The sequence below is a fragment of the Peromyscus eremicus genome, chromosome X, assembly GCF_949786415.1.
Source record: "Peromyscus eremicus chromosome X, PerEre_H2_v1, whole genome shotgun sequence".
Classification (NCBI taxonomy): domain Eukaryota; kingdom Metazoa; phylum Chordata; class Mammalia; order Rodentia; family Cricetidae; genus Peromyscus; species Peromyscus eremicus.
Window position 1 is genome coordinate 99408029 of NC_081439.1, and position 26978 is coordinate 99435006.

The window sequence follows — 26978 nt, forward strand, 5'->3', positions numbered from 1 at the left end:
AGGGGCCGGGAATACCATTCAGTTGGTAGAGTATCTACCTAGGATGCTTGAAGCCCTGATTTCAATCCCCAGCCCTGTATACAGCCAGGCACACTCCTATAATCTCAGCACTCCAGAGGTGAAGGTAGGAGGAATCAGAAGTTTAAAAGACCATCCTTGGCTACATGGTGAGTTCAAAGCCAACCTCAGATAGGAGACCCTGTCTCAACAACAATAACATTTTAAAAATCACCATTTCAATAAATGGCATTGTTGTTTGTTTGTTTTTTGTTTTGTTTTTTCAAGACAGGGTTTCTCCGTGTAGCTTTGTGCCTTTTCTGGAACTCACTCTGTAGCCCAGGCTGGCCTTAAGCTCACAGAGATCTGCCTGCCTCGCCTCTGCCTCCTGAGCGCTGGGATTAAAGGCATGTGCCACCACCGTCCGGCTGTTTCTATTTTTCTAATCGACCCTAAAAAGGTTCTGTCAACTACTTTTGACCCAAATCCAGGCCAGGTGATGGTGGAGCATGCCTTTAATCCCAGCACTCAGGAGGCAGAGCCAGGCAGATCTCTGTGAGTTAGGGGCCAGCCTGGTCTACAGAGTGAGTTCCAGGACAGGCACAAAGCTACACAGAGAAACCCTGTCTGGAAAAATGTAGCACGAATCTTAAATGGTCTTATTATTATTTATAAAAACAAACCCAGAGCCAGGTACTGGGGTGAATGCTGGAAGACCAGAGAAGCAGAACAAGCCACAGCTTCCTCACCTTGCCAGTTCCTCAGCTGATCCTATTTCCTCAGACTGGAAACCTCTGTGTCCTCATCTGAATGGGTCTCAGCTGAACTGCTTCTCGAAAGCCTGAAAGCTTAACCAGCCTAAGTTCCTGGTCCTCACGCCTTATATACCTTTCTGCTTCCTGCCATCACTTCCTGGGATTAAAGGCGTGAGTCACCATGCCTGGCTGTTTCCAGTGTGGCTTTAAACTCACAGAAATCAGAATGGATCTCTGCCTCTGGAATGCTAGGATTAAAGGTGTGTGTGCCACCATTTTCTGGCCTCTGTATCTAGTGGCTGTTCTGTTCTCTGACCCCAGATAAGTTTATTAGGGTGCACAATATTTGGGGGAACACAATATCATCACAGAAAAAACAAAAACAAAAACAAAACAACAACAACAAAAAAACCCAAACAAGACATCAGTTGCATCTTCCTGTTCTGAAAAGGAAAAGGAGTCCTAATTGTGTCTAGCTTATAATCAAAATGGCTGCTTTGAAAAGTGTGGCATTCTTGACACTGGACTTTGAAGCAAAGCCCAGCCTGGTGCACACGAGAGACACAGGAAATGGCTGTGCGCAGTCGAGGAGTATAGCGGGACGATCTTTTAGGTCTGTAATTGGAGGGCTGAAGACCACCTCCCTCTTTCTTTTTGTGGTGCTGGAAATAAAACACTGGGCCCCATGCCAGTTACACAAACGCTCTGTGCTACCCCCCACCCCAGCTTCCACTGAGTTTCTGGAAGTCCTCTCAATGGGCCACTTTTGATCCAGATCTCAGCCTACTCAACTACATCCCTTCAATAATCCCTCTCCGGCATCATCCATTCTTACTTCTCTCTTGAACTTTCTCATCAGTATTCAAATATGCTGATATGTCTCCTGTCTTGAGAGTATGTGTCAGTCTTACTTCCCCCTCCACATGCCACCATTCCCCTCCTTTCCTTTTTTTGCCCCGGTAATCAAAGCTTGCAACTCCTCTTTGCCCTTCTCTCTTGAACTCAGTTCTGTCAGGCGTTTGCTGACACACTGCTCTCTTCCACCTGCTCTTGTCCAGGTCACCCACCTTTTCCTTGTTGCTAAATGCAACAGGCATTTCCACGTCCTCATCATATTTATCTGCGGCATTTGGCAGATGCTCATTTCCTCTTCCTTTAAGCATGGGCTGGTCATTTCCCTATTTGCTTCTTCCTGCTGTGCTGAGTGTAGCACACAATGACATTTCCCAGGCTCCTTTCTTCTCTGACTTCCTGATATGTTTGGCTGATGGGAGTTATTGGCAGGAGATTGGAGGAGAGAAGGGTAGAAGCCAGGGTATTTCCCTTCCTTTCTCTCTGTTATGGATGTTGTCTCCAGCAGTGACTGGATCTCCTTGGTTTCCACTGGATAGTTGCTCCCTCCATGGACCAACTTCCTAGTAGACTGGCATTTCTGCTGTATGGGGTAGTCTCTGATCCTGTGCTAACATCCATCCTCCAACCTTAGCCGCAGCTTCTGGCCACAATACAGTACCAAAGGACTCAATTCTCTAGAATCTATTCTCTTTGCTAGCTGCACTTTTATCTTTGGCAACCTCATCCTGTCCCGTGGCTTTAAACAGCATCTATACACGGACAACACCCAATTATTTATTTTTTATTTTATGTGTATGAGTGTTTGCCTACATTTATGTATATATGTATGTGTCACATGTGCATGTGTGTACATGTGTACCACATGACCTGGTACCTGTGGAGGCTAGAAGAAGCCACCAGGCTTCTGGAACTAGAGTTACCGACAGTTATGAACTGCCGTATAGCTGGGTCCTCTGAAAGAGCAAGTGTTCTTAACTGCTGAGCCATCTCTCCAGTCCTAGACAACTCCCAAACTTATATTTGTAGCAAGTCTTCCACAACTGGGCTGAAAGATTACATCTCTGTGATGCTTAATGTTGGCTGTCAACTTGATTAGACTGAGAGATGTTTGGATGATTAGTAAGACATCCCTGTGTGTGTCTGTAAGGTTATCTCCAGAGATAACTAGGCCATGTGGGTTACATCCATTGATACATTTTAAAATTGGACAGTAATAGATCTTCCAATGGGAAGGTAATGGCGTAAAGAAAAAAAGGTCACTGGGGGCATGTTCTTGGGGCTGTGTCTTGCCCCTTCCTCATACTGCTTCCTGGCTGTCACAAGATGAGCAGCTCTGCCCCTCCACTTCCATGATGTTCTGCCTCAGTTCAGGCCCAGAAACAATGGAGGCTAATGATCAGCCTGTATGTAATCTCCTTTAAAATTGTTTCCCTTAGGCTTTTGCTCACAGTGATAAAATATCTGACCAATGCAACATCCAACTGCTTATCTGACATCTCCACTTAGCCAATGAACATTTCAGAAAAATGTCCAATTCACAGTCCCCGGCTTTCTTACAGAGCTGTTCCTCCCCACCTGAGACAATGGCACTCTGGGCTGGCAAGATAGCTCAGTGGGAAAAGGCACTTGCTGTGACCTGAGTTCGATACCCAGGAACTGACATGGTGGAAGGAAGAACTGACTCCACAAAAATTTTCCTCGGACCTCCACATGCACACAATGAATGACTCCCTCCCCAGAGAGAGGGCGGGTGGAGAGAAAAGTTTTTAGAAAGAAAATGGCCTTATTCACTCAATTATTCCAGACACAATTCAAGGAGCTATTGTTGGTCCTTCCCCTCACTTCTCACACTCATCCAGAAGCTAGCCTTGGTAGCCACCCCCATCAAGCCGCATCTCAAATGCACTCACTTTCCTTTTTCCAATCCTCCCCTTCCTCTTACCTCACATTGGACTGCCAACATGGTCTCCTGACTGGCCTCCCTGCTTCCATTCCTGCTTTCCCACAAGCCCTTCTCCACATGGCAGCTATTATTTTAAAGGACGAGTCTGGCCTCCAGAGACGGCTCGGCAGTTCCCCTCTCACTCTCAGAAGACACTTTGACTCCAGGCACTCACACCTAGCAGCTCACGACTGCCTGTGACTTCAGGGTATCCGACACCTTTGACCTCCACGAGCCCTTGCACACGTGGGCACACCCACACACACATAATTAAAAATAAATAAAGATAAAAGGAAACATGAATCAGCGGACCTAGAAACAGTTTGGTGGTAGAGCATGTTGTGGGAATTCGCTCCAAAGTGTGCTTGTGTAGAATATGCGAGGCCCTCGTACCAATCCCCAGCAGTGCAATTCTTGAAAGTTTATTATTTCTTTTATTTTTGTGATTACAGCATACCATGGGCTAGGTGTACTGGACAAGGACAAAAACAGTAGGCACACTAAAGTGGACAAGGGAAAGCCCATGAGGCTTCAACCCTACACAGCGAACTAGAGGCAACTCAGGAAAGCTGTGAGCAGAACTACTCTCCTCCAGGGAAGAGCACACCAGTTGACCAGTTGGTTATCCAATACCAAACGGTCAGTTCTGAACACATGCAAATGTTTTCAACAAAACGAAAGCCATAAATCGTATGGTGTTACAGCTTGGCTTTAAAGTTTCTACCAGTTGCCTACTTCTTCTGCGATCCCACACCCTTCTTCTCTTCTGCGAGGCCTCCTGTGGCCTGGCTTCTGTTCGTGCCTTAAACCTCACTGCTGCTCTCTGCACTCAGTGACCCTTGCTGTCCTTTTGGTTTTCCCCAAAGCTTGCCCCTCTGTACTTTCCAATGCCACCAGCTGGGACGCTTCCCCTTGGCCTTTATGTGTTGGCCCATTCAGCTTTTGCAGATACCACATGGCTGAGAAATGGGCCCTCTCCAGAGCCCACCTCTGATGACCCATAATTCTCTATGACATCACACTCTTTTTTAAAATGTTGCAGTGCATATGTGAGTGTAGGTAAGTGCACATGGAGATGAGGGGACAACTTTGGTTATGGGTCCTTGTCTTCCACCGTGACACGGGGTCTCTTGTTCACTATGCCAGGCTAGCTAGGCTCAACCTTCTGGGGATTCTCTTGTCTCTGCCTCCCACCTCACCAGACACACTGGGGTCACCCACATACGCTACTACATCAGGGCTTTTACATGCATTCTGGGGGTATGAGCTCAGATCTCCACACTTGTGTGGGAAGCACTTGACTCACTACGCCATTTTCCCAGCTTCATATCACATTATTTTTACTAAAATTTTAATTTAAAAAATTATTATTCATGTATATATATGCACAACCATGTGGAGGGCAGAGGGCAACTTTCGGCTCTCTCCTCTCACCATGGGTTCTGGGAATTGAACTCAGATTGGTGGGCTTGCGGAGCCATCTTACTGGCCTTGAACTCACATTTCATTCAGCAGTTCCTGTCACTTTGCTTTCACAATGTGAACTGCTTTGTTCGCCACTAACGTGCCTGCTTCAAGAGCACACATAGACTGCTGAGTAGCTAAACGGTAGTGGATTAGCCTTGAACAGGAAGACAGACATCTTTACCCCGAGACTGCAAAGCCAAAAGGACAGAAGGACCGAAATACATTCCTCTGCTCTTGATGCTTTGGAGAGAGCAGTCATCTGCTGGGGGCAGAGGGGCCTTGCAGGGAAAGAAAGACTGGAAGAAAGTGGTCCTAAGTTGATATGATGGGAACAGCAGAGTTGCTGGTCCAAAACACCGAGTTGAACAATTGACTATCTGTGCTGAGATCCCATCTGACACAAGAACCATACATTCATAGCATCAAACTCCACTCATTTACAAGATGTGGTCACTCAACTATCTGAGTACGAGATCACAGCAAGCAGACTGGCTTGACTCTAAATTGAGAGTCTGCAGGATGGATGCTGTCATATAATTCAGACTCAGAAAGACAAATACTACATATTCTCTCTCATATGTGGATCCTACACACACACATACATATGTATATAATATGTGTGTGTGGGGGGGTGGTCATCACAAAAGTAGAAAGGGGACCATGAGAGGGGAAAAGGGTTTTGAGGAAGCACATAGAGTAACAGCACATGAGACATAAAAGCAAGAAAGTGATGGCTGGGAGCTGGATGGTGCAGGAGGAGCAGGGGAATGGAAAAGAAAAGGGACAAGGAAGATCAACAAAAACAATTATGTAGAAATGTCATAATGAAACATTACATCTCACTTGAATGTTTTAAAAACAGACAAAAAGCCAGATATGGTGGTGCAAGCCTATAATCTTAACACTTGGGAAGTGGAGACAGGCAGAACAGGGGTTTCCAGGTCTTCCCTGGCTATACAGTAAGCTTGAGGTCAGCCAGGATTCCATGAGACCCTGTCTCAAAACAAAACAGAAACAGAATTTTGGGATTTGCAGAGGACCTGGGTTCCATTTCCAACACCCATATGATAGCTCACAACTATCTGTAATTCCAGTTCCTGGGGACCCTACACCCTCTTCTGGCCTCCTTGGGCACCAGGCAGGCATATGGTACATATACATACATGCAAGAAAAATACTCACACACATTAAAAATTGAAAATTGATTTATAAAAGAGAAAAAAGTAACTTTTATAACTACCAGAAAGCAGTGAAGTACCCAAGTATAAATTTTAACCAATTATCTACGGGATCTGTACATGAAAAAGTACAAAACACCAATGAAAAGGACCAAACACCTATACAGATGTCAATTCTCCTTAAACGATCTTCAGATTTTACAAAATCCCCAAACCCCTAGAAAGAATAGTGAACACATCAACAAGCCAATTTTAAAATACTGCAAAGACAAAAATTCATAATAGCCAAAAATAACTCCAAAACAGAACAAAGTTAGAAGAATCATGACCCAATCTTAAAACTGACCATAAAGCTGCAATACTTGGAAAGCTGCAGCAGGAGGATCACTTGAGCCCATACGTTTACAGCCAACCTGGGAACACACAGCAAAACTAAAAAAAATAAATAAATAAAAATAAAAAATAAAAAAAATGTAAAGGAACTTGAGGGTGGTACTCAGTGATAGAGTGTAACATAGGTGAAGTCTTGGGTTTGAACCCCAGAATTAAAAAGGAAAAAAAAGTACTATGTGGGTAAAATGACAATGGATGAAATATAGTGGTCTTGTTGTTGTTGAGACAGAGTCTCAATTATGCAGTCCTGGTTGGCCTGGAACTTGCTATGTAGATCAGGCTGGCCTTGAACTCACAGAGATACAAAGTGCCTTGGCTTCCTGAGTGCTGAAATTCAAGGTATGTGCCACCATACTCAGCCATGAACTGACTTGACAAAACTACAAAATATATGAAAGAAAAATAGTCTTGTCAATAATTAGGTGTCAAAACAACTAGATATGTAAAAATAAACTGACACACAACTTGTGCATTATACAAAACTACTTCAAAATAGACTACAGATGTAAATGTCAAAAATAAAGAAATACAGAAGATATTTATGATTGAGTCAAGAAAGGCACTATAGGGCTAGAGAGATGGCTCAGGGGTTAAGAGCACTGACTGCTATTCCAGAGGTCCTGAGTTCAATTCCCAGCAACTGCATGATGGCTCACAACCATCTGTAATGAGATTTTGTGCCCTCTTCTGGCATGCAGACATGCAGACAGAATACTGTATACATAATAAATAAATCTTAAAAAAAAAAAAGAAAAGAAAAGAAAGAAAGGCACTACATGTGCCCAAGTCTGTAGTCCCAGCACTTGGGAGGTGCAGGAAGGGGAGTTCAAGGTCACTGCTGGGGGATATAGCTCAGTGGTAGAGCACTGGACCAGCAGCCATTAGCTACTAGATTCAATTCTTGCTAGTAGCAAAAGAATAAAAATCCCACAGCCATCAGGTGTTCCTGTTTCTAAAGATAGGAGCTGGAGAGACTGCTTAGTGTTGAGAGCACTTTTTACTCCTGTAGAGGATCTGGTTTCCATTCCCAGCACCCACCCATGACTCCAGTTCCAAGGGATCTCATGCCCTCTTCTGACCTCTGTAGGCATCAGGCACACATGCGATACAATAGATATATGCAGGCAAAACACTCATACACAGAAAATAAAATTTAAAAGATCTTAAAAAAAATCACAAAACTAAAACCCACTAAGCATGTAATCCCAACACTCAGGAGGTAGAGACAAAAGAAGGATCTGGAATTCAAGGTCAGCCTTGGGTACATAGAGAACTTGATGTCAGCTTGGGTTATATGAGGTCCTATTTCAAAAATCTAAAACTAAAAATAAGAGCCAGCCACTACATGAGACTCAATCTCAAAACAAAAAAATATGGTTAAGATAACAAACTGGGGCTGGAGAGATGGCTCAGAGGTTAAGAGCACTGCTTGTTCTTCCAAAGGTCCTGAGTTCAATTCCCAGCAACCACATGGTGGCTCACAACCATCTGTAATGAGATCTGGTGCCCTCTTCTGGCCTGCAGGCGTACATGCAGACAGAACACTGTATACATAATAAATAAATAAATCTAAAAAAAAAAAAAAAAAAGATAACAAACTGTTTTAAAACTGTATTAAAGGCAGTATGTTCAACATCATCTATCACCAGGAAAATTAAATGAAAATCAGTAGATACCCCTGAGAAACACACAAATTGGAGGAGACTGAGGACATATGGTCCATGGCAATATGAATCTTAAGATGATCAAAGCAAGCTAGTTTAGTTTATTCTAGTCTATTATTTATGTTATTTTATTGTATACTTTATTTTTTGAGAGTCTTACTTGCTATGGTGCCCAGATTGGTCTTGAACTCCTGAACAAAAGTGATCCTAAGTGTTAGAACTGTACGCACATGCCAGTACTCCCAACAAGACAGGTTAGTCTTTAAAAAAGGTTTCCAATTTCTCTTAATGACAAGTTACACTTACAAATGTCACCAACTATTAGAGTGAGAACATTTCACAACATTTTCATATTTTAGCCACAGTTGATCATTTGCAAAAAGAAGAGAGTATGACTACAAAATTTCAATATGGCTCTTTTTATTAACATTAAAACACTGTTGCTATAAAAACACTAGAAACTAATAAGAGAAAGTACATCATATTGTTTTAATAATTTTCAATAAAAAGAATAAAATATAATGAAATGCACAGCTCACTTGATACTAAAGACATATTGCAAAACATATATCTTCCTCTATAAGAAAGCAAAATGTGTAACTTGAGCCAGATGTTGAAATGCTTGGGATTTATCTAAGAGCAAATATTTCAGAAAATATGTAGAAGTATAACCACAGAATTGCTTTAGGGGGTTCTCTAGCTGAATATTTTTACATTGCACTTCACTTGGTTTTGCAAAATGAATTATGTTCTGATCTAACTATACATATACATATAAATAAGGATTCCACAGGAGAAGCAGTTCAGCATAGTAAAGAGTTTGAGTTTTAAAGTCAGATTTTTGGCTTTACCAATTACCGGCTGGTGGCTCTTGGGGAACTTGAAGTCTGAGCTTCAGGAGCTCATTTGAAAAAGGTGATGACAAGAGTTAAGTTATCTCATAGGAGGTATTGTTAGAATGAGCTAATACCTCTAAAGTGCTTTCCATAGCATCTGACACACACCAAGTACTCAGTGGAGAGTACGGAGTATTAATGTTGCTATTACTACTATTATGTTGCATTACTAACAAAATAACCACCCCTCAAATCCATACACACACCTCAAAAGGTCTATAAGGAAGAAAGTACAGGAGACTAGCAATAATTAGAGGCTGTGGCCTGAGACTAGAAGCCTGAATTTCTGAGGTGGTGTAGGTATATCCAAGCTTTGCATATAGGAATTTGGGGATAAAGTGGAGTAAAGGCAGAGGCCATTGTCTGGTGGACACAGTTGGTCATTCATTCAATAGTAATTCTGTGTCCCAACTAGGACAGGAACTGAGGCGAAGAAGAATTAGTCACAGAAAGACCCTACTTACTGGCTGCGGAGTAACTGGGAAGACAGTGACGCAGTACCACTCTGCGCACTGCCACGATCCCCAATCCTCTTTGGCCGAGTTTTTGCTAGCTCAACTGTACCTCTACTCTAACCTACTTTTCCCTGCAAGTAATGAAATCAGAAAAAAGGCAAAGAAAATTCCTTCCCGGCAGCACCTCACAAACAAGCCCTGGGTGCTTAAAAAGTGCAATTGGTCAGGCATAACAGGAGGAGGGCAACACACTCCATGTTTCCTCACACCTCGTATTACAGGCAAACAGATAAGACTATGGGAAGAACCACGTGGATACTGACCTCACTGAAGTAGTGACACACTTCAAACAGTCCTCTGCAAACAGCAAATGTAAAACAAGACACCCAATAGATAAGCTACTCTCGCTATGCCCCCTCCTGTGTACTCACACAGTAATTCTCCCAGATGACTGACTAGCTCCTTTGGGTTTCTTAGCAAGGCCATATTTTAATTCAGACCTGAGCTATCCTACCCCTGCATCTGCAATCTGGCTTTCCTTTTTTTTTCTTTTTTTTTCTTTTTTTCTTTTCTTTTCTTTTTTTTTTTTTTTTTTTGGTGCTGGAGATGTCCTCACACATGCCTAGCATGCACTCCATTACTGAGCTACACCCCCAGCCACATGGCTTTTCCTTTTTAATTCTGAAGTTTGATATGGCATGGTTCACCTATAACTCTAACATTTTAAGTACAGAAATATTTCTGCAGATTCAGGTTTCTAACTGATTTCTACTGACAGGAGAAAGATTCAAAGCATAGTCAATTCTAAGAACAGTTCGAAGATCAGAGACAGAGTCTCTTAAAGGATCCACCTTTTAAAAATGAAAAGGAATTAATTTTAAATTTAATTCCTGCAACTTTCCTCTTATACCATACTTTTTCAAAAATCTTTAAACACTGTATTAGCTTTGAAGAAGAAATAAAAAACACCTACCTTAGAAACTAGAGACTTAGCTAGCCCTAAATATATCACAGAAGAAGGGTACTTCAAATGAAGAGGACTGGTACAGAAGCCAGGCACGGTGGTGCGTTCCTGTAATTACAGCACTGGAGAGGCTAAGACAGGAGGATCACAAGTTCAAGACCATCCTCCAGTATGTAACAAGGAAGACAGAAAACTCGGGTTTTTTTTGTTTTGTTTTGTTTTTTTTGTTGTTGTTGTTGGTTTTTCGAGACAGGGTTTCTCTGTGTAGCTTTGCGCCTTTCCTGGAACTCACTTGGTAGCCCAGGCTGGCCTCGAACTCACAGAGATCCGCCTGCCTCTGCCTCCCGAGTGCTGGGATTAAAGGCGTGTGCCGCCGCCACCACCACCCGACCTATACAAAGATTTTGAAAACAATCTGTCACCCAGAAAGCAAGTGAAATGGAGTCAAGGACTTCAATGAAAGAAAAGAAGAACAATGTAGGAAAATCAATGGGATGGTCAGATAATCTTTTCCTGGGACACAGACACTAGACCATGAAATCAAGAAGCTATTTCGTCTTGATCTAAGTGCTGGCCTCCAGTCTGAACACAAAAAGATCCAGATTATTTGAACTGGTTGTCGATCAGGGTCCCCTTCATTTTTGCTTTCTTGGCTTCCAATTCAGCCTGGGAAGAAAAAAAGTACGCCCTGATACATCACAATCACATGAAATACTCAACATTTCTTCTTTATTCTAACTGTCCCACTCACCCTTAACTGCTCAGTGTACAAGCCAACAGTGGTTTTAGAATCCTTATCCATCAACTTCAAACTCTGGCTCATGAAAGCTACATAAAAAAGTGTATGTGTGTGGGGGTTATGAACCTAGAAAGAGGCTCACAAAAGGGAAGGAGGGATAATGGACTACATGTGCTAAGAAAGCAGAAGGGGAAGCACAGTGTAGATCTGTAATCGAAGAACTAGGGAGCTAGAGGGAAGAGGATCAGGAGTTCAAAGCCAGCTTGGCATACATAGCAAGTTTGAGGCCAGCCTGGACTAATCCTTTCTTTAACAAAAATACAAAGAGAGAGAAAGAAGAAAATAAAAAAGCAGAGGAGGAGAGACTATGTGGAAGAAGTAAGGAGAGGAACCAGAGGGGGTAGGGAGCATGGGAAGGCGGTGAGGTAGGGAGTATGGGAAGGCTGTGGGGTAGGGAGCATGGGAAGGAGGTGAGGTAGGGAGCATGGGAAGGAGGTGACGTAGGGAGCATGGGAAGGCTGCGAGGTAGCGAGCATGGGAAGCCTGTGAGGTAGGGAGCATGGGAAGGCTGTGAGGTAGGGAGCATGGGAAGGCTGTGAGGTAGGGAGCACGGGAAGACTGTGAGGTAGGGAGTATAGGAAGGCGTTGAGGTAGGGAGTATGGGAAGGCACTGGGGTAGGGAGCATGGGAAGGCTGTGAGGTAGGGAGCATGGGAAGGCTGCGAGGTAGGGAGCATGGGAAGGCTGCGAGGTAGGGAGCATGGAAAGACTGTGAGGTAGGGAGTATGGGAAGGCTGCGAGGTAGGGAGTATGGGAAGGCTGTGAGGTAGGGAGCATGGGAAGGCTGCGAGGTAGGGAGCACGGGAAGGCGCTGGGGTAGGGAGCATGTGAAGGCTGTGAGGTAGGGAGCATGGGAAGGCTGCGAGGTAGGGAGTATGGGAAGGTGGTGGGGTAGGGAGCATGGGAAGGCTGTGAGGTAGGGAGCATGGGAAGGCTGTGAGGTAGGGAGCATGGGAAGGCTGTGAGGTAGGGAGCATGGGAAGGAAGGCTGTGAGGTAGGGAGCATGGGAAGGCTGTGAGGTAGCGAGCATGGGAAAGTGGTGGGGTAGGGAGCATGGGAAGGCAGTGAGGTAGGGAGCATGGGAAGGCGGTGGGGTAGGGAGCATGGGAAGGCGGTGGGGTAGGGAAAGAATGAAAACAAAGATATGAGACATATTTATGATATGCCATAAAGAAACTTACTACTTTGTATGCTACCCTAAAAAATGTTATAGACGTTTTGATGAAGCATCAATGCAGTAATGTCTGAGAGTAATGAAATAAGCCAATACTGTTATCTTAATAACACAAATTAAGAAAGTAGTAGTGAACAAGAGTGGGAGGGAGATAAAAGAGTGGGGTGAGAACAATCAGAATGAATAAGTACATAACACAATATTCATGAAATTATCAAACCACAGCTCCAATTCGGGTATACTGAGGTAGCACAACTGTATGCCATTCTACCCTGGAGAGCACTCGAAAATCCGGCCCTTAACCCATGACCACAGAGTACAAGCAGCAGATTCAAACATCACCCCAGTCAGGCCTGTCAAACAAGAGTTCTAATTTAGCAGTCAGAAGCCAGTCAGTATTGCAGAGTTGAGCTTACCAACACAGTCAGAGCCTGGGTGAGAAAGCTGGCAGCCAACTGTACTAGTAACTCCCAAGAGCTTCTTCAAGGCTCCCCTGCCTCTGCAAATCTTATTCAAAGCAAGAAATTCAAGCCAGGGGGCCTGCACCCTTCCTCCCCAGGCCACTCACCAGCTCTTGCAGTCGCCTCTTGCTCATGCCTTTGCGCTCCAGCTGTTTTTCAATCACTTTGGCATTCTGTGCATAGGAGTCAGCAACTTCCCTCTACAGGAAAAATGAAGGACCTTTACATCAACACACTTAGCAGGAATTACAACCAAGACCGCAGTAGTTACACTACTCAAGTCCAGAAACTGGACTTCACACAGCCGACTTCCCTACACTTTCAACTCTTTATCTTCTCAATAGCCCAGGAGAGTTCAGGTTTCCATGGTGATCATGTGAGAACACCCCTCTGTAAAAACCACTTGGCTTGAAATACCAGAAAAGTAACTGCTGTTACTGCTAAAGACAGACTGAAAGCATCAGAGCCAGCCTGGAAGGGTCTGAAAATCATTCAGTCGAGTATCTTATGTACCACTTGTTCGTTGTGGAGCTAGAATCTTGCTATGTAGTACATGCAGACCCTGAACTGTCAGGTCTGAATCCACTTCAGTAGTTTTAAACTAAAAAGTGATGAGAGGATCCAAATTCCTTGTTCTCATTTGCTAGGTGTCCCTCCCATTCAGGGAAACAGGTACTCCCCAAAGCAGAGTTTCTTTCTAGCAGAGCGGGCTGTGAAAGCAGGCTTGCCAACTGTTCTGCTCTACAGAGGCTCCGGCCTGGAGCCCCTTACTCCTTCCTCCCTCCCGATCCCAATTCCCTGAAAGCAGAAGCACTTACAGCCTCTATCTCTTCTTCTTCTTCATCAATGGTAGACACAGTAACAGAGCTGAACTTGCCCATGTCTTTAGTCCGTTTGGTCATCATAACCTAGAATAGAGGAAGAGGCATCAAGCTAAGTTCACCCCACAAGGATCCATGAGCTGTGTATGCAAGCACATTTGTGTGCATGTCAGTGTTTTCAAGCATTTGCTACTGAGCTTTTGGGTTGTCCGTTTCTGTTTTTTTCAGGACAGTTTCTCTGTGCAGCCCTGGCTGTCCTGGAACTCACTTTATAGACCAGGCTAGCCACGAACTCAGAGATTTGCCTGCCTCTGCCTTCCTCTCAAGTGCTGGAATTAAAGATGTGTGCCACCATCACCTGCCAAAAGATGGCTGGAGAGACAGCTGTGGGTTCAGGGAACCGAACTCTTATAGTTTTGGTTGTAAGCCTATCCTTTAATGGCTGAGCCATCTCTCCAGCCCACTCTTGAGGGGTTTTTTTAAGTATATTTAAAAATCAATCTAATCTATTGAGGATTTAATTGTTCCCACTCTAAAAAGAAAAAACTGAATAAAAGGAAAATAAAAATTATACAATTTCTAACCTTACAAGACTACTGTATATAAAGCAAATAATAAATGTCACAGTTCTATAATCCCTGCATGTACACAACAATGGCATTTTCTTAATAAATATTTCATCTATAAGGAAAGTTTCTCAGGTATTATATCTTTATTTTAAAAACTAGGGGGTAATGCTATAGCTCAGTGGTGCTTGCCTAACATGTACAAGTCCTGGGTTTGATCCCCAGCACTAATCAAATTTGGGACTAAATGTGTAGCTATATTAAGCAGTCTGTGCCCTTTGATGATAATTACCTTCTTAGGAGGCTCCTGCTTCTGAGTATATATATTGGTTTTCCCAAAGCCTTGGCCAAATTTCACTACGGCTCCATCCACGATGAAGGTCACAGGAGCATTCTTCGGCTGGGACTGGTAGAAGAGCGGCAGTCCACACCTGCAAATGGCAGAGTGAATCTCTGGAAGGCCTCTAACTCTACACCCCCAAAGCATGGCTTGCAAAGTAGACTTGGTTTCTGGGAACAGTCTTGTTTGTGGCAATAAATGTTTATCTTTTCCCTAACGAACTTGATAAGAATCAATTAGGGTGCATGTTGAAATTTCTGATCAGGTTCCTAGACCTCTCCCAGAAGATCCTGGTTTGGCAAATGTAGGGGTAAGTGAGGCCTGAGATTCTGCTACTTTAATTGGCATCCCACATGATTACTGACATTAGACAAAATCTGGGAAATGCTAGCCAACACTACTATTGGCTTTGTAGTCAAAAACTGCTACCATTATTCCCAGCTGCCTGAGCACTGGTTTGGGCATTCTGTCCACTTTGCTGTTTCATTTTACAGCATCAGAGAAAGTGGACAGGAGCCACTGCAGTGTTTGGCAAAATAAATCCTGTACAACTGCCACTTTCTCTGGCTGACCGTTACGCTTTCTGAGCTAAGAAGTAGACCTACAAGATATGATAAAAAACCAGCTTCATGAATCCAGTATGGCTAGGAACTCCAATGTCTTCCTATCTTCTACTTATTTTCCTCTGCTTCAGTGCTCCTACTCTGAGTCTTTGGAGAGCCAAAACACAATTGTCCTCACATAAAGATTGAACTTAACTGCCAAGTATAGTGGCTGGCCTTTCATCCCAGCACTCTGGAGGCAGAGGCAGGTGGATCTCCGTGAGTTCCAGGCCAGCCTGGTCTACATACTAAGTTCAAGGACAGCCAGGGCTACATAGACAGATCCTGTCTTAAAACAACAATAACAAAAATTGAACTTACTAATATTCTTACTATTAATAGTCTAAAGCTGGAAGTTTTGCTTTAAACAACATCCTTTAAGATTCCTAGCTTTATAGTCTACATAATACATTTCATACATAAGCCTAGAACTAAATTATATTGTGTCACATTTTCCATTATGACTCAGCCAATTCTACTCCAAAAGAAAATATATGTTCGCAATAAACTCTATCTAGAATACTCACAGCAACGTTCCTGGTAATAGCCTACACTGGAAGCAAATGAAACTCATTGTGAATGGGTGTACAAACTGATACAACGGGATGCTCAAAAATAAAGAGCACTGTGAATGAGGAAATGAACTAACAGGATGGGATACTCAGCAAAAAAGAGAAACAAATGATTGATATACATAACAACTTGGATGAATCCCTAAAACATCAAACTGAGAAAAACTAGGGATGGAGCCAGTGAGATGGCTGAGTGGGTAAAGGAGCCTGTTGCCAAGGCTGAAAACCTGAGTTTGATCCCTCCAAGACCCACATGGAAGGTGAGAATCTTCTCCAAGTTGTCCTTTGATTCCTATATGTATGCCATGTACATGTGCAGGAGAGAGAGAGAGACTGACAGAGAGAGAGAGAGAGAGAGAGAGAGACAGAGAGAGAGAGACAGAGAGAGAGAGACAGAGACAGAGAGAGAGACAGAGAAGAGAGGGAGAGAATGAAGGAGGGAGGGAGAGAGGGAGGGCGGGTGGGCACAGAAGGGGCGAGGGAAGCGGGGAAGAGAGAGAAAGCGAGACCAGCTATAAAAGACATGTACTTGTATGTAGTAGAAAACACTATAGAATGTCCCCAAACTGTCAGGAAAGGTGAAAGCACAGTGACATAGAGTAGCGACTACCAGGGAGGAGGATGAAGAAAGGAGACTGGCTGCAAAGGACATGGGACTGCTGCAAATGCTTTCTATCTTGACGCTGGTGGCATTACTTCACTGTATTTTTCTCCCAAAATTCACTGACTTGAATATTTAAATGGTAAATTTTACTGCAGACATATTACATCTCGATCTTTCAAATTATATTATGTTAAAAACTCACGTTTTTGCATGGTGCATGGTGCATGGTGCATACCTATAATCCCGGGACTTGGGAGGCTAGGGCAAAGGATCAAAAGCTCAAGGCTGGCCTGAACTACACATCAAGACCCTGCCTCAAAAGAAAAAAATGGCCCCATTTTCCTTACTTTTGTAATCAGCTGGTCAGGGATGGAATTTAACTAGAGTCTTTGGAAAGCATATTAACACTTGGTTTGAAGGCCTTTGAGATTACTGAGTCCAAAGAGAGACTATTTTCCTAACACATTATGCTTTTACTTACCTATGCTCAGAAAAACCCATACTGTTGGTACTTACTTTGCACACTTCTTTCTGTACTGACGTTCAATGCCCTCAGGCCTTCACAGAAAATGGAAGTAAAAATTGAAAAGTTAAGAGCAAATCTCATAACCGATTAACCTCCTAGCTCATTTTTCCCATTGTTCATCACTTATCATAATTGATGCTAAAAGTTCAGAAGTTCTTCATTTCATAGATCTACTGGCTAGTTAAGCATGTATTAAGTTTATAACTCCAGCATGCATTCCTTCTTTCACAAGCATGTACTGAGCAACTAACAGAGTTGTGAGCAATTAATAATAATGCTAGCTAAGCAGAGAAAAGGGCAGTAATATTAATAGTGAAAACAGTGATTGGACTTGTAGTATCAACAATAATAACCACAATAATATAGCAGCAGCTAATTATATAGTCAGCCCTTTGTATCCATGGTTTCTGAATCTGTGGAGTCCACCAACCATGGATAGAACATGTTAGACAAAAGTTGTGTCAGGGGCTGGGGAGCTAACTCAATGAGTAAGAGTTCTTGATCCGCCAGAACAAGGACCCAAGTTAGAATCCCCAGCATCCACATAAAAAGCCAGGCATGGCTATGTATGCCTGTAACTTCAGGATTAGGAAGTCAGGATACTCAAACCCTGAGAGCCCACTGGCCAGCCAGCCTAGTTGAATGGCAAAGCTCTGGTTCAGTGAGAGACCCCGTCTCAAGGGAATAAAAATGGAGAGTGACAGAGGAAGACACCCTAGCATGCAGCTCTAGACTCTGCATGTGCATATATACCCATACACCCATGAACCCATGCGCATGCGAAACACACACACACACCACAAAGTTGTATTAATACTGAAAATGCACATATTTTCTTGTCATTATCCCCTAAGCAATGCACTATTAATTATCTCATAGTGTTTCATTGGCTTGGGTATTATAAATAATCTGGGCCTGGTATTAGTCAAACCCCACTCCCAGTGACACACCTCCTCCAACCTCCTAATCCTTCCCAAAAGTCCACCAACTGGGGACCAAGCATTCAAATATATAAGCCTATGGGAGGTGATTCTCATTCAAACCACCACACTGCCAAATTCTTCTCTGTAGAACTTGCACCAGTTTATACTAGCAGCAATGTATTGAGAGTTCTGTTTCTCTACCGCCTCACTGTTAGTGCATGCTAGTTAACTGCATCCCAGCCAATTTCACATGTGAAAAATTAGATCTTCAAGGGTGCCACAGCATGTACCTATAATCATGGCTACTCAGGAGGCTGGGAAAGGAGGATCACAGTTTGAGAACCAACTGGGTAACATAGCAAGACTCAATTCCAAAACAAAGGGAAAAGAAAATGAGATCTGCCAATTTGTATTTCCTTTTTTAAAATGGAAGCTATGACAGCCATTTGTGTCACAAATTTCTTTTTTTCTGCCTTGTGAACTGTTAGCTCCTATCTTTTGAGTCACCATTTTCTTTTACATTAAGGAGACTTGCACTATTAATGGGCCTTGCAACTGTTTCTTGCTCAGTTCGTCATTTGTCTTTGATATGCTTTTGTTTTACAACATGTACAAATTTTAGACTTTTCTGTAGTCACTACATTTCTATAGTCATAACTTCTCTCTCTCTTGCTCTCTGCCCATGCATGTCATAACATAGACAGGACTTCCTCAACATGAATTCCTATCTGAAATAAAGAAATTCCAACCACTTATTCTAGAATCTGCCCCCACTAGTTTCTTCCTCCAAATCACTCACTAAACAGAGGCAGAAGTGGCTTCCCTGGTACCACCTAAGAACATAACTACTGGTTTCTGCAGCATCTTATATAGTCTCCCTCTTCCATATACACATTCCACTTCCACGGCCAAATCAGCCCTCCTTCTGTTTCAGCTCTTTAAAAAGAACATGTGCTTTCCAACAGCTGACCGTTTACACACACATGCTTCTCCCTCTACAAACCATGCTCTGCTCATCACATTGCTAAGGCAGTCCTTTGTCTACGCTGATGCCACTTACTCAGAGGTTATTCCCTGAACACATTCACTAAGAAGTTCTCCTGTGATTTTTCTCTACCAACCCTTTGTTTCATTCACATGGCTTTTTTTTTTTTTTTTTTTGGTTTTTCGAGACAGGGGTTTCTCTGTGTAGCTTTGTGCCTTTCCTGGGACTCACTTGGTAGCCCAGGCTGGCCTTGAACTCATAGAGATCCGCCTGGCTCTGCCTCCTGAGTGCTGGGATTAAAGGCGTGCGCCACCACCGCCCGGCTCACATGGCTTTTAATAATCATAATTACTTGATTTTTCTACTTATTAATTTTCCATGATTTCCATCATCCATTCCCTGAGATCAGACAGACTCTGAGCAAAGCACTACATATAGGGGCTGGAGAGAGGGCCCAGCAGTTAAGAGCACTGGCTGCTCTTCCAAAGGGCCTCGATTTAATTCCCAGCACCCATATGGTGGTCCACAACTGTCTGTAACTCCAGCTTCAGGGATCCAATGCCTTCTTCTCACCTCTGCAGGCTCCATATACACATGTGGTAAACAAACATACATTCAAGCAAAATACTATACACATAAAATTAAAAGGACTGGACACTGAGAAGATGTACAATAAACAGTGAATAAATTCATCTTCGTAAGGAAACTAAACTGATAATCAAGGAAGCTTTTTCTGAGATAAGATCTTACTGAAGACCCCCAGGATGATCTAGAGTTTACCTATGTAGTCCAGGCTGGCCTTAAACTCAAAGCAATCTTCCTGCTTCAGACTCTCACATGCTAGGATAACAGTTGTAAGCTACCACATCTGGCTAACGAAGTTCTTTTTTTAGACAGGGTCTCTGTCCTGGATCTCCCTCTGTAGACCAGGCTGGCCTTGAACTCAAGATCCACTTGCCTCTGCCTCCCAAGTGCTGGGATTAAAGGTGTGTGCCACCCCTGCCTGGCTGAAGTTAAGTTCTTTTTTTTTCTAAAGAATATTTTTTAAACTTTATTTTATGTGCATTGGTGTGAAGGTGTCAGATCCCCTGGAACTGGAATTACAGACAACTATGAGCTGCCATGTGGGTTCTGGGAATTGAACTCAGGTCCTCTGGAAGAGCAGCCAGTGCTCTTAACCTCTGAGCCATCTCTCCAGCCCCTGAAGTTAAGTTCGTAAGTGGAGGAAGTTGTAATGGCAGCACAGGTGGTGGCACCACACTCTGTCTAGAGAGAGTCACAGAAACTTCATGACGAGGTGACAGAAAATAGGATTTCATGTAAATGAAATACTCCATGTATACATAGTATATTCATGGAACTGCTATATACAAAGAATTATTGCCTAATACCATTAGGACTTAAAACTCAAGGATTCCCTACCAATATTATACACATAAAAACACTGCCAGAGCGGGGAGGTGGTGGTGCACACCTTTAATCCTATCACTCAGGAGGCAGAGCCAGGTGAATCTCGGTGAGTTCAAAGCTAGCCTGGTCTACAAAGCGAGTTCCAAGACAGCCAGGACTGTTGCACAGAGAAACCCCATCTCAATCAATCAATCACTGCCAGGCTATTCTGTGAACAACTGTATACCAATAAGTCAGATACCCTAGAAGTCCTAGAATGAAAAAGAATAACATAGATGGGTATGGCGGCACTTGCCTGGAAACCCAGCACAGGGGAGGCTGAAGCAGGAGGATTGAGTTGAAGGCCAGCCTAGGCTGCATAGTGAGAATCTGTGTCAGAAAACAAAAGAGAAAAAAATACCACAAATTGCCCAAACTCACTCAAGAAGTAGACGGGAAAGATGGGCCATGGGCTGTGTGCTCAGTAGTAACTGGTGAAAAAGAGGGACACTAAGAAAAGACTAGAATTCTGCCTTGGCCAGCAGAAAAGCACAGAGTAAGCCCTTGGAAAAGCTGCACATGACTAGAACATGAACTGTGTCAAGGGGGAGTGTACTTGCTTGTTGGTAAGCTCTAGGAATTCTGAACCCTAACAATGATGTGGCTACAAGTCCCTGGCTAGGCCCTGCCATTAAAGAAGGCACTATTTGCCACTAAATAAGGCTAGTCCTAAGGCTGATTCATCCTAAAGGTAAGGCTGATTGGATTTCAGGGTTTCTACTTCAGTATAGGATCACCCAGTAATTTTCTTGACTAGCTTTATGATGTCATAGGTGACTGCAGCCTAGTATTAAATTGCTGTGGTGGTTTGAAAGAAAATGGCCCCTATAGGGAATAGCACTATTAGGAGGTGTGGCCTTGTTGGAGTAGGTGTGGCCTTGTTGGAGGAAGTGTGTCACTGTGGGTGTGGGCTTTGAGGTCTCCTATGCTCAAGCTACTCCCAGTGAGACAGTCTACTTCCTATTGCCTGCAAATCAGCATGTAACAGCTCCTTCTCCAGCACCATGTCTGCCTGCATGCCTCCATGCTCCCCACCATAATGACAATGTACTGAACCTCTGAAACTGTAAGCTGCCGCCTCAATTAAATGTTTTCCTTTATAAGAGTTGCCGTGGTCATGGTGTCTGTTCACAGTAAGAGAAACCCTAACTAAGGCAACTGTTTTCTGTACTAACCGAATAATACATATTAATATATACTATTATATACATAACTTTCTACAAATATTATATGTAATTATTGCAGTGATCCTAAAGATAGTCGATAATTTTCAAAACCAGTAATCTAAATAATGGGGGAAGATATAACAAAGGACAAAGTGACCCATGTAATCTGAGCACTTTGGAGGTACAAGCAGGAGGATCAGGAATTAAGGTCATTTTCCACTAAGTACCCCATTCAAAGCCTGTGGTACAAGAGAGACTGTCAAAACAAACAAAAATAAACAAAAAGTTAAAATAAGAGAAGAGAGGTTAGAGAGCTAAGAGCACTGATTGCTCCTCCAGAGGCTAGGGTTCTACTCCCAGCACCCACATGGTAGCTCACAACTATCTGTAACTCCAGTTCCAAGGGATTCCTGTTCTGGCCTCTATATACACCAGGCACACAAATGATACACAAACAGGCAAAACACTCACATACAGAAAATAAAACATAAAAAAAACCCACATGATGAGTTCGAGGCCAGCCTGGGCTACCAAGTGAGTTCCAGGAAAGGCGCAAAGCTACACAGAGAAACCCTGTCTCGAAAAACCAAAAAAAAAAAAAAAAAAAAAAAAAAAAAGCCCACATGATACAGGCAGATAATGGAGTGATGCATTGATAAGCCAAGGAACACTAAGGATTGTTGGGTAAAAAATCCAGAAGAGAGTGAGAGATGGCTCAGAGAGTAAGGCATTTGCCACCAAACTTGATGACCCAAGTTCTATCCCTGGGACCCATGTGATAGAAGAAGAAAACTATCAAAAGCTGTGCTCAAACCTCCACAGGCAGGCCATGGCGACTCCACCTATGCCCCACCCTCTACCCCACAAAAATAATGTAAAAAATAAAAAATGAAAAGAAACAAACAAAAAATGCCAGGCCTGGTAGCACATAGTTTTAATCCCAGAACTTGGGAACCAAGAGCAGACAGATCTCTATGAGTTCCAGGCCAGCCTGTTTTACATAGTGAGCTCCAGGCCAGCCTAGTCTACAGAGTAAGACTCCCATCTCTCTCTCTGTTACACACACACACACACACACACACACACACACACACACACACACACACACACACAGATGATAGGTGGGGAGGAATAAGTCAGCAAGAGCATAGCTCTGCTGACAACTTTCAAACTTCAGCCTCCAAATCTGAACCTTGCTCTTGTTTGTTTTCACTCTTTGGGCTCTTTTGGGGCCCGCCACCCAGCTCCCAAATAAACACACACAGAGAGACGTATTACTTATAAATGCCAGGCCTTAGCTTGGGTTGTTTCTAACCAGCTTTTCTTAAATTATCCCATCTACCTTTTGCCTCTGGGCTTTTTCTTTTCTCTATTTCTGTGTATCTTACTTTTAATCTTACTCTATGGCTGGCTGGGTGGCTGGCTCCTGATGTCCTCCTCCTTGATCCCTCTTGCTCTTCTTTCTTTCTCCTCCCAGATTTCTCCTCCTATTTATTCTCTGCCTGCCACCCCTGCCTATCCTTTCTCCTGCCTCACTATTGGCCATTCACCTCTTAATTAGACCATCAGATGTTTTAGACTGGCATGTAACACAGCTTCACAGTTAAACAAATGCAACATGAAAGAATGCAACACACCACATCTGTGCATCATTAAACAAATGTTCACAGCATAAACAAATGTAACACATCTTAAAATAATATTGTACAACGTTACCTATTAATTTTTGTTGCTTAAAGCTACCCAGGTTGTGGTATATTTCTATAGCAGCTTTAGCATGCTAATATACCAGTGGATTCCAAGTATCAAGTGCCCAGCATACAACAGGAGCTCAGAAAATGAAATATTTGCTGAATAAATGAGTGGAGTTTAGAATAAATGAGTGGATCTCCTGTGGTATTGGGTGCGTGGAGGTGACCACTCTTACCTTTTATACACACCTTGGAATTCTTTCCTTTTTAAAAATGTGTATGCATATTAGTGCTTTACCTGCATGCATATCTGAAGAAGAGCATCAGATCCTCTGGAACTGGAGTTACAGATGGTTGTGGAAATTGAACCTGGGTCCTCTAGAAGAGCAGCCAGTGCTCTTACTGCAGAGATAATCACTCTAGCCCCTCTTTCCTTTCTTAAAACTCTGCATTATTAGGTTCTCCTGGTTCTGTCCAATTCTTTGTAAATCTCAGTCTTCTTTCTTTCTCTCTCATCTGCTTTCTCTTGCATGCATGTATGTATATATGTATGTATGTATGTAAAGGGTCTCATGTAAGCCTAGGCTATACATAGCTGAGGATGACCTTGAACTTCTAATTCTCCTGCCCCTACCTCCTAGAGCTGAGATTACAAGTGTGCACTACTATCACTGTTATGTGCAAGTACTCTACCAACTGAGTTATAAGCCTTATGCCTTGCTCCACACATTCAATGTAACTTTATCCTCCCCCATTTGTATTTATTTATTTGTTTATTTGTTTATTTATTTATTTGTTTGTTTGTTTGTTTTTCGAGACAGGGTTTCTCTGTGTAGCTTTGCACCTTTCCTGGAACTCACTCTGTAGTCCAGGCTAGCCTCAAACTCACAGAGATCCGACTGCCTCTGCCTCCCGAGTGCTGGGATTAAAGGCGTGCGCCACCACCGCCCAGCTGTGACCTCCCCCACTTTTAATTACCCATATACACCAAGGATTCCTCAATTTAAAAACATACATATCTAGCAAGTTCCAGGAAATGTGCAAAACTACACAGAGAAACCCTGTCTCGAAAAAACAAAAAACAAAACAAAACAAAAACATACATATCTAACTATGTAACTCCCTCCTTACAAAATGGAACTAAGTAAGGGGGCTAGAGAGATGGCTCAGTGATTAAGAGTATGATGCTCTTGCAGAAGACTCAAGTTTGGTTCCCAAGGCCCACATTAGGTGGCTGACAACCACCTGCAACTCCAGCTCCAGGGGATCAAACATCTTCTCCCCGACCTCTACCGGCACCTACACTCACATGCACATACCAACTCTCTCTCTCTCTCTCTCTCTCTCTCTCTCTCTCTCTCTCTCTCTCTCTCTCTCTCTCTCAAAAATAAAAATAAATCTTTAAAAATGGAAATAAGGCTGAGGAGACAGATCACAGTCTGTAAAGCACCTGCCTTGCAAGCAAGCAGGAGGATCTGAGTTTGATTCCCTGGAACCTAACTAAATGCTAGGTATGGTGGTGCCCTTGTAATGTTTCTTACTGGAGAAGTAAGAGTCAGGCAGTTGTATGGGGCTCACTGGCAAGCCAACCTAGACTACTTAGCAAGTTCTAGGCCGGTAAGAGAGACACTTTCTTAAAAAAAAAAAGTGGCCGGGCGGTGGTGGCGCACGCCTTTAATCCCAGCACTCGGGAGGCAGAGCCCCGCGGATCTCTGAGTTCGAGGCCAGCCTGGGCTACCAAGTGAGTTCCAGGAAAGGCGCAAAGCTACACAGAGAAACCTTGTCTCGAAAAACCAAAAAAAAAAAAAAAAGTGGAAGACACTCAAAGTTATCCTCTGGCCTCCACAAGCATGCACACATACACATACACATACACACACACACACACACACACACACACACACACACACACACACACGCAACACCCAACACATACCAAACACAAATACAAAGAAATAGCTTTTTACTGCCTTCAAATAAAGCATTTCACTGTCCTCACCACAGTATGCACGAAGCTTTTTCTGCAAAACAGTAACCCATGCTCTGGCTACAAAAGGCTATTGCAATTTCCCAAGCACATCATGTTTGATGCTCTTAATGCTCCCAGAGTCCTTCTACCTGGACTGTTCCTCATCATCCTCCAAGAACTGGCAAAGTCCTATTTCAAGCCAAGCAAAAATTCCACTTCTTTCAGAGCCTTTCCTGACCACAACACAGGCACCTGTTTTCCTATAGCCTTTGTTCCCAGCACCAGCATTTCTTTCCATCACAATTAAGTCAGTTTCCTCACTGACTTCTTTAATAAAAACTGTGCCTTATTCATTCACAGATTTGGTACCTAGCTCAGTACTTGGCACATGGCATGCATAAGATTACAGACTGGGGATGTAACTCCGGGAGAGTGCTCACCCAGCAAGACCAAGGCCCTTGGTTCTTTCCCCAGCCCTGCAAATAATACCAATAACGACATCAAAAGTTGCAGGTTGTACGAACTTATTCCAACCTGTAACTGAACCATCACAGCTATCAAATGCCAAGAGAAACCATTTCTCAAAGTACATTTCTCAAAGTACCATTTCAGCAAAGTACAATAAAAAATTTGCTGCATTAACGTAAGTTAGAATACTAGCAAAGTATCAGACCTAACTATGTGAGCTGCTCAACCACTACACAGAATAATTTACATTCTTCAGAAACAGACCTCAACACAGCAGTGAACTAAACAGAGCATCAAGCCCTTACCTCCGAAGATAGGTAGTCTCCTCATCTTCTGTGTTACAAAACTTATGAGCATGTTTGGCAGCATCAATCACGCGAGACCGGTCCCGAGGCCTCATAGGCAATTTCTCTAACTGACAATCTGAAGGAATGAAGAAAGATTTCGTCGCTTAGAATCACTGAAAAATAACCTGAGCCTAGAGTGGTGGTGCACGCTTGTAATGAAGGAGGATCACCGGCAAGTTCGAGGCTAGTCTAAGCTACATCATGAATTCAAGTTCAGCCTGAGCAACTTAATAAGATCTTGTCTCAAAAAAAAAAAAAAAAAGCCCGGCATCCGGCTGCAGCCGCCGTTTTCGGCCACTCACCCAGCACCAGGACCATCTGGCCGCACAAACAGTAGTAGACATGGAGGGGCTTCTCGCCGTCATCATATTCCTCGCGGTCCCGGGTGTCGGAGCAAACCACCGACCGGGACACGACTTTCGGCATAGCTAAGGCAGAGCAGTCAGAAAAGTCCAGGGAAATGAAGAGTCGCGCCGAGATGGCGTCACAGACGCACGTGCAGGACCGGCTCTCCACCCTGGTCACGTGTTGGTACCGGCCTGATTAACTTCCGGAACGTCCCATCTCGCTACGATGCGGGGGGAGGCGGGGTAGAGTGCTGAGTTGACAGACGCTCCTCTGGCTAGGCAGTTAGCTGGGACAGCTTTAATTGTTGACACCCTCAGTATTATTTAAATTTTTTATTTCTATACAGTCATCAATATTTATCTTGTTTTTTATTTATTAGTGTGCTAGTGTGTGTGTGTGTGTGTGTGTGTGTTGAGGTCAGAGGACACCTTTCTGGATTCTACTTTCTTTCCACTTTGTGGATCTCAAAAGATGCAACTCAGGTCCTCAGGTTTAGCGGCAAACACTTTTAACTACTGAGCCATCTCTCTGGTTCATAAATATTCATGAATTTATGTAAAACCCAACATAATAAAGGACTATATATTATACACACATATAT

General features: G+C 43.3%; 1 protein-coding gene across 1 annotated transcript; it reads right to left on the reverse strand.

Moving 5' to 3' along the window:
- Positions 1-10946: 10946 nt before the first annotated feature.
- Steep1 (STING1 ER exit protein 1) lies at positions 10947-26663 on the reverse strand. Its single transcript, XM_059250891.1, has 7 exons — positions 26332-26663; positions 25988-26105; positions 17022-17063; positions 14680-14818; positions 13819-13908; positions 13108-13200; positions 10947-11232 (listed from the first exon to the last, which is right to left on the reverse strand). Exons 1-7 carry the CDS (start codon positions 26453-26455, stop codon positions 11170-11172), a joined length of 669 nt encoding a protein of 222 aa, XP_059106874.1. The 5' UTR covers positions 26456-26663; the 3' UTR covers positions 10947-11169.
- Positions 26664-26978: the final 315 nt, after the last annotated feature.

What these genes read in the sequence shown, in the direction of transcription:
- Steep1 (XM_059250891.1), bottom strand. Translation starts at nt 26,455, where the DNA reads ATGCCGAAAGTCGTGTCCCGGTCGGTGGTTTGCTCCGACACCCGGGAC. An exon ending in AGCAGGAGCCTCCTAAGAAG is followed by an intron (nt 13,909 to 14,679) that starts GTAATTATCATC and finishes CCTCTATTCTAG; the next exon opens with GTTATGATGACCAAACGGAC. An exon ending in AAGAAGAAGAGATAGAGGCT is followed by an intron (nt 13,201 to 13,818) that starts GTAAGTGCTTCT and finishes TTTTTCCTGTAG; the next exon opens with AGGGAAGTTGCTGACTCCTA.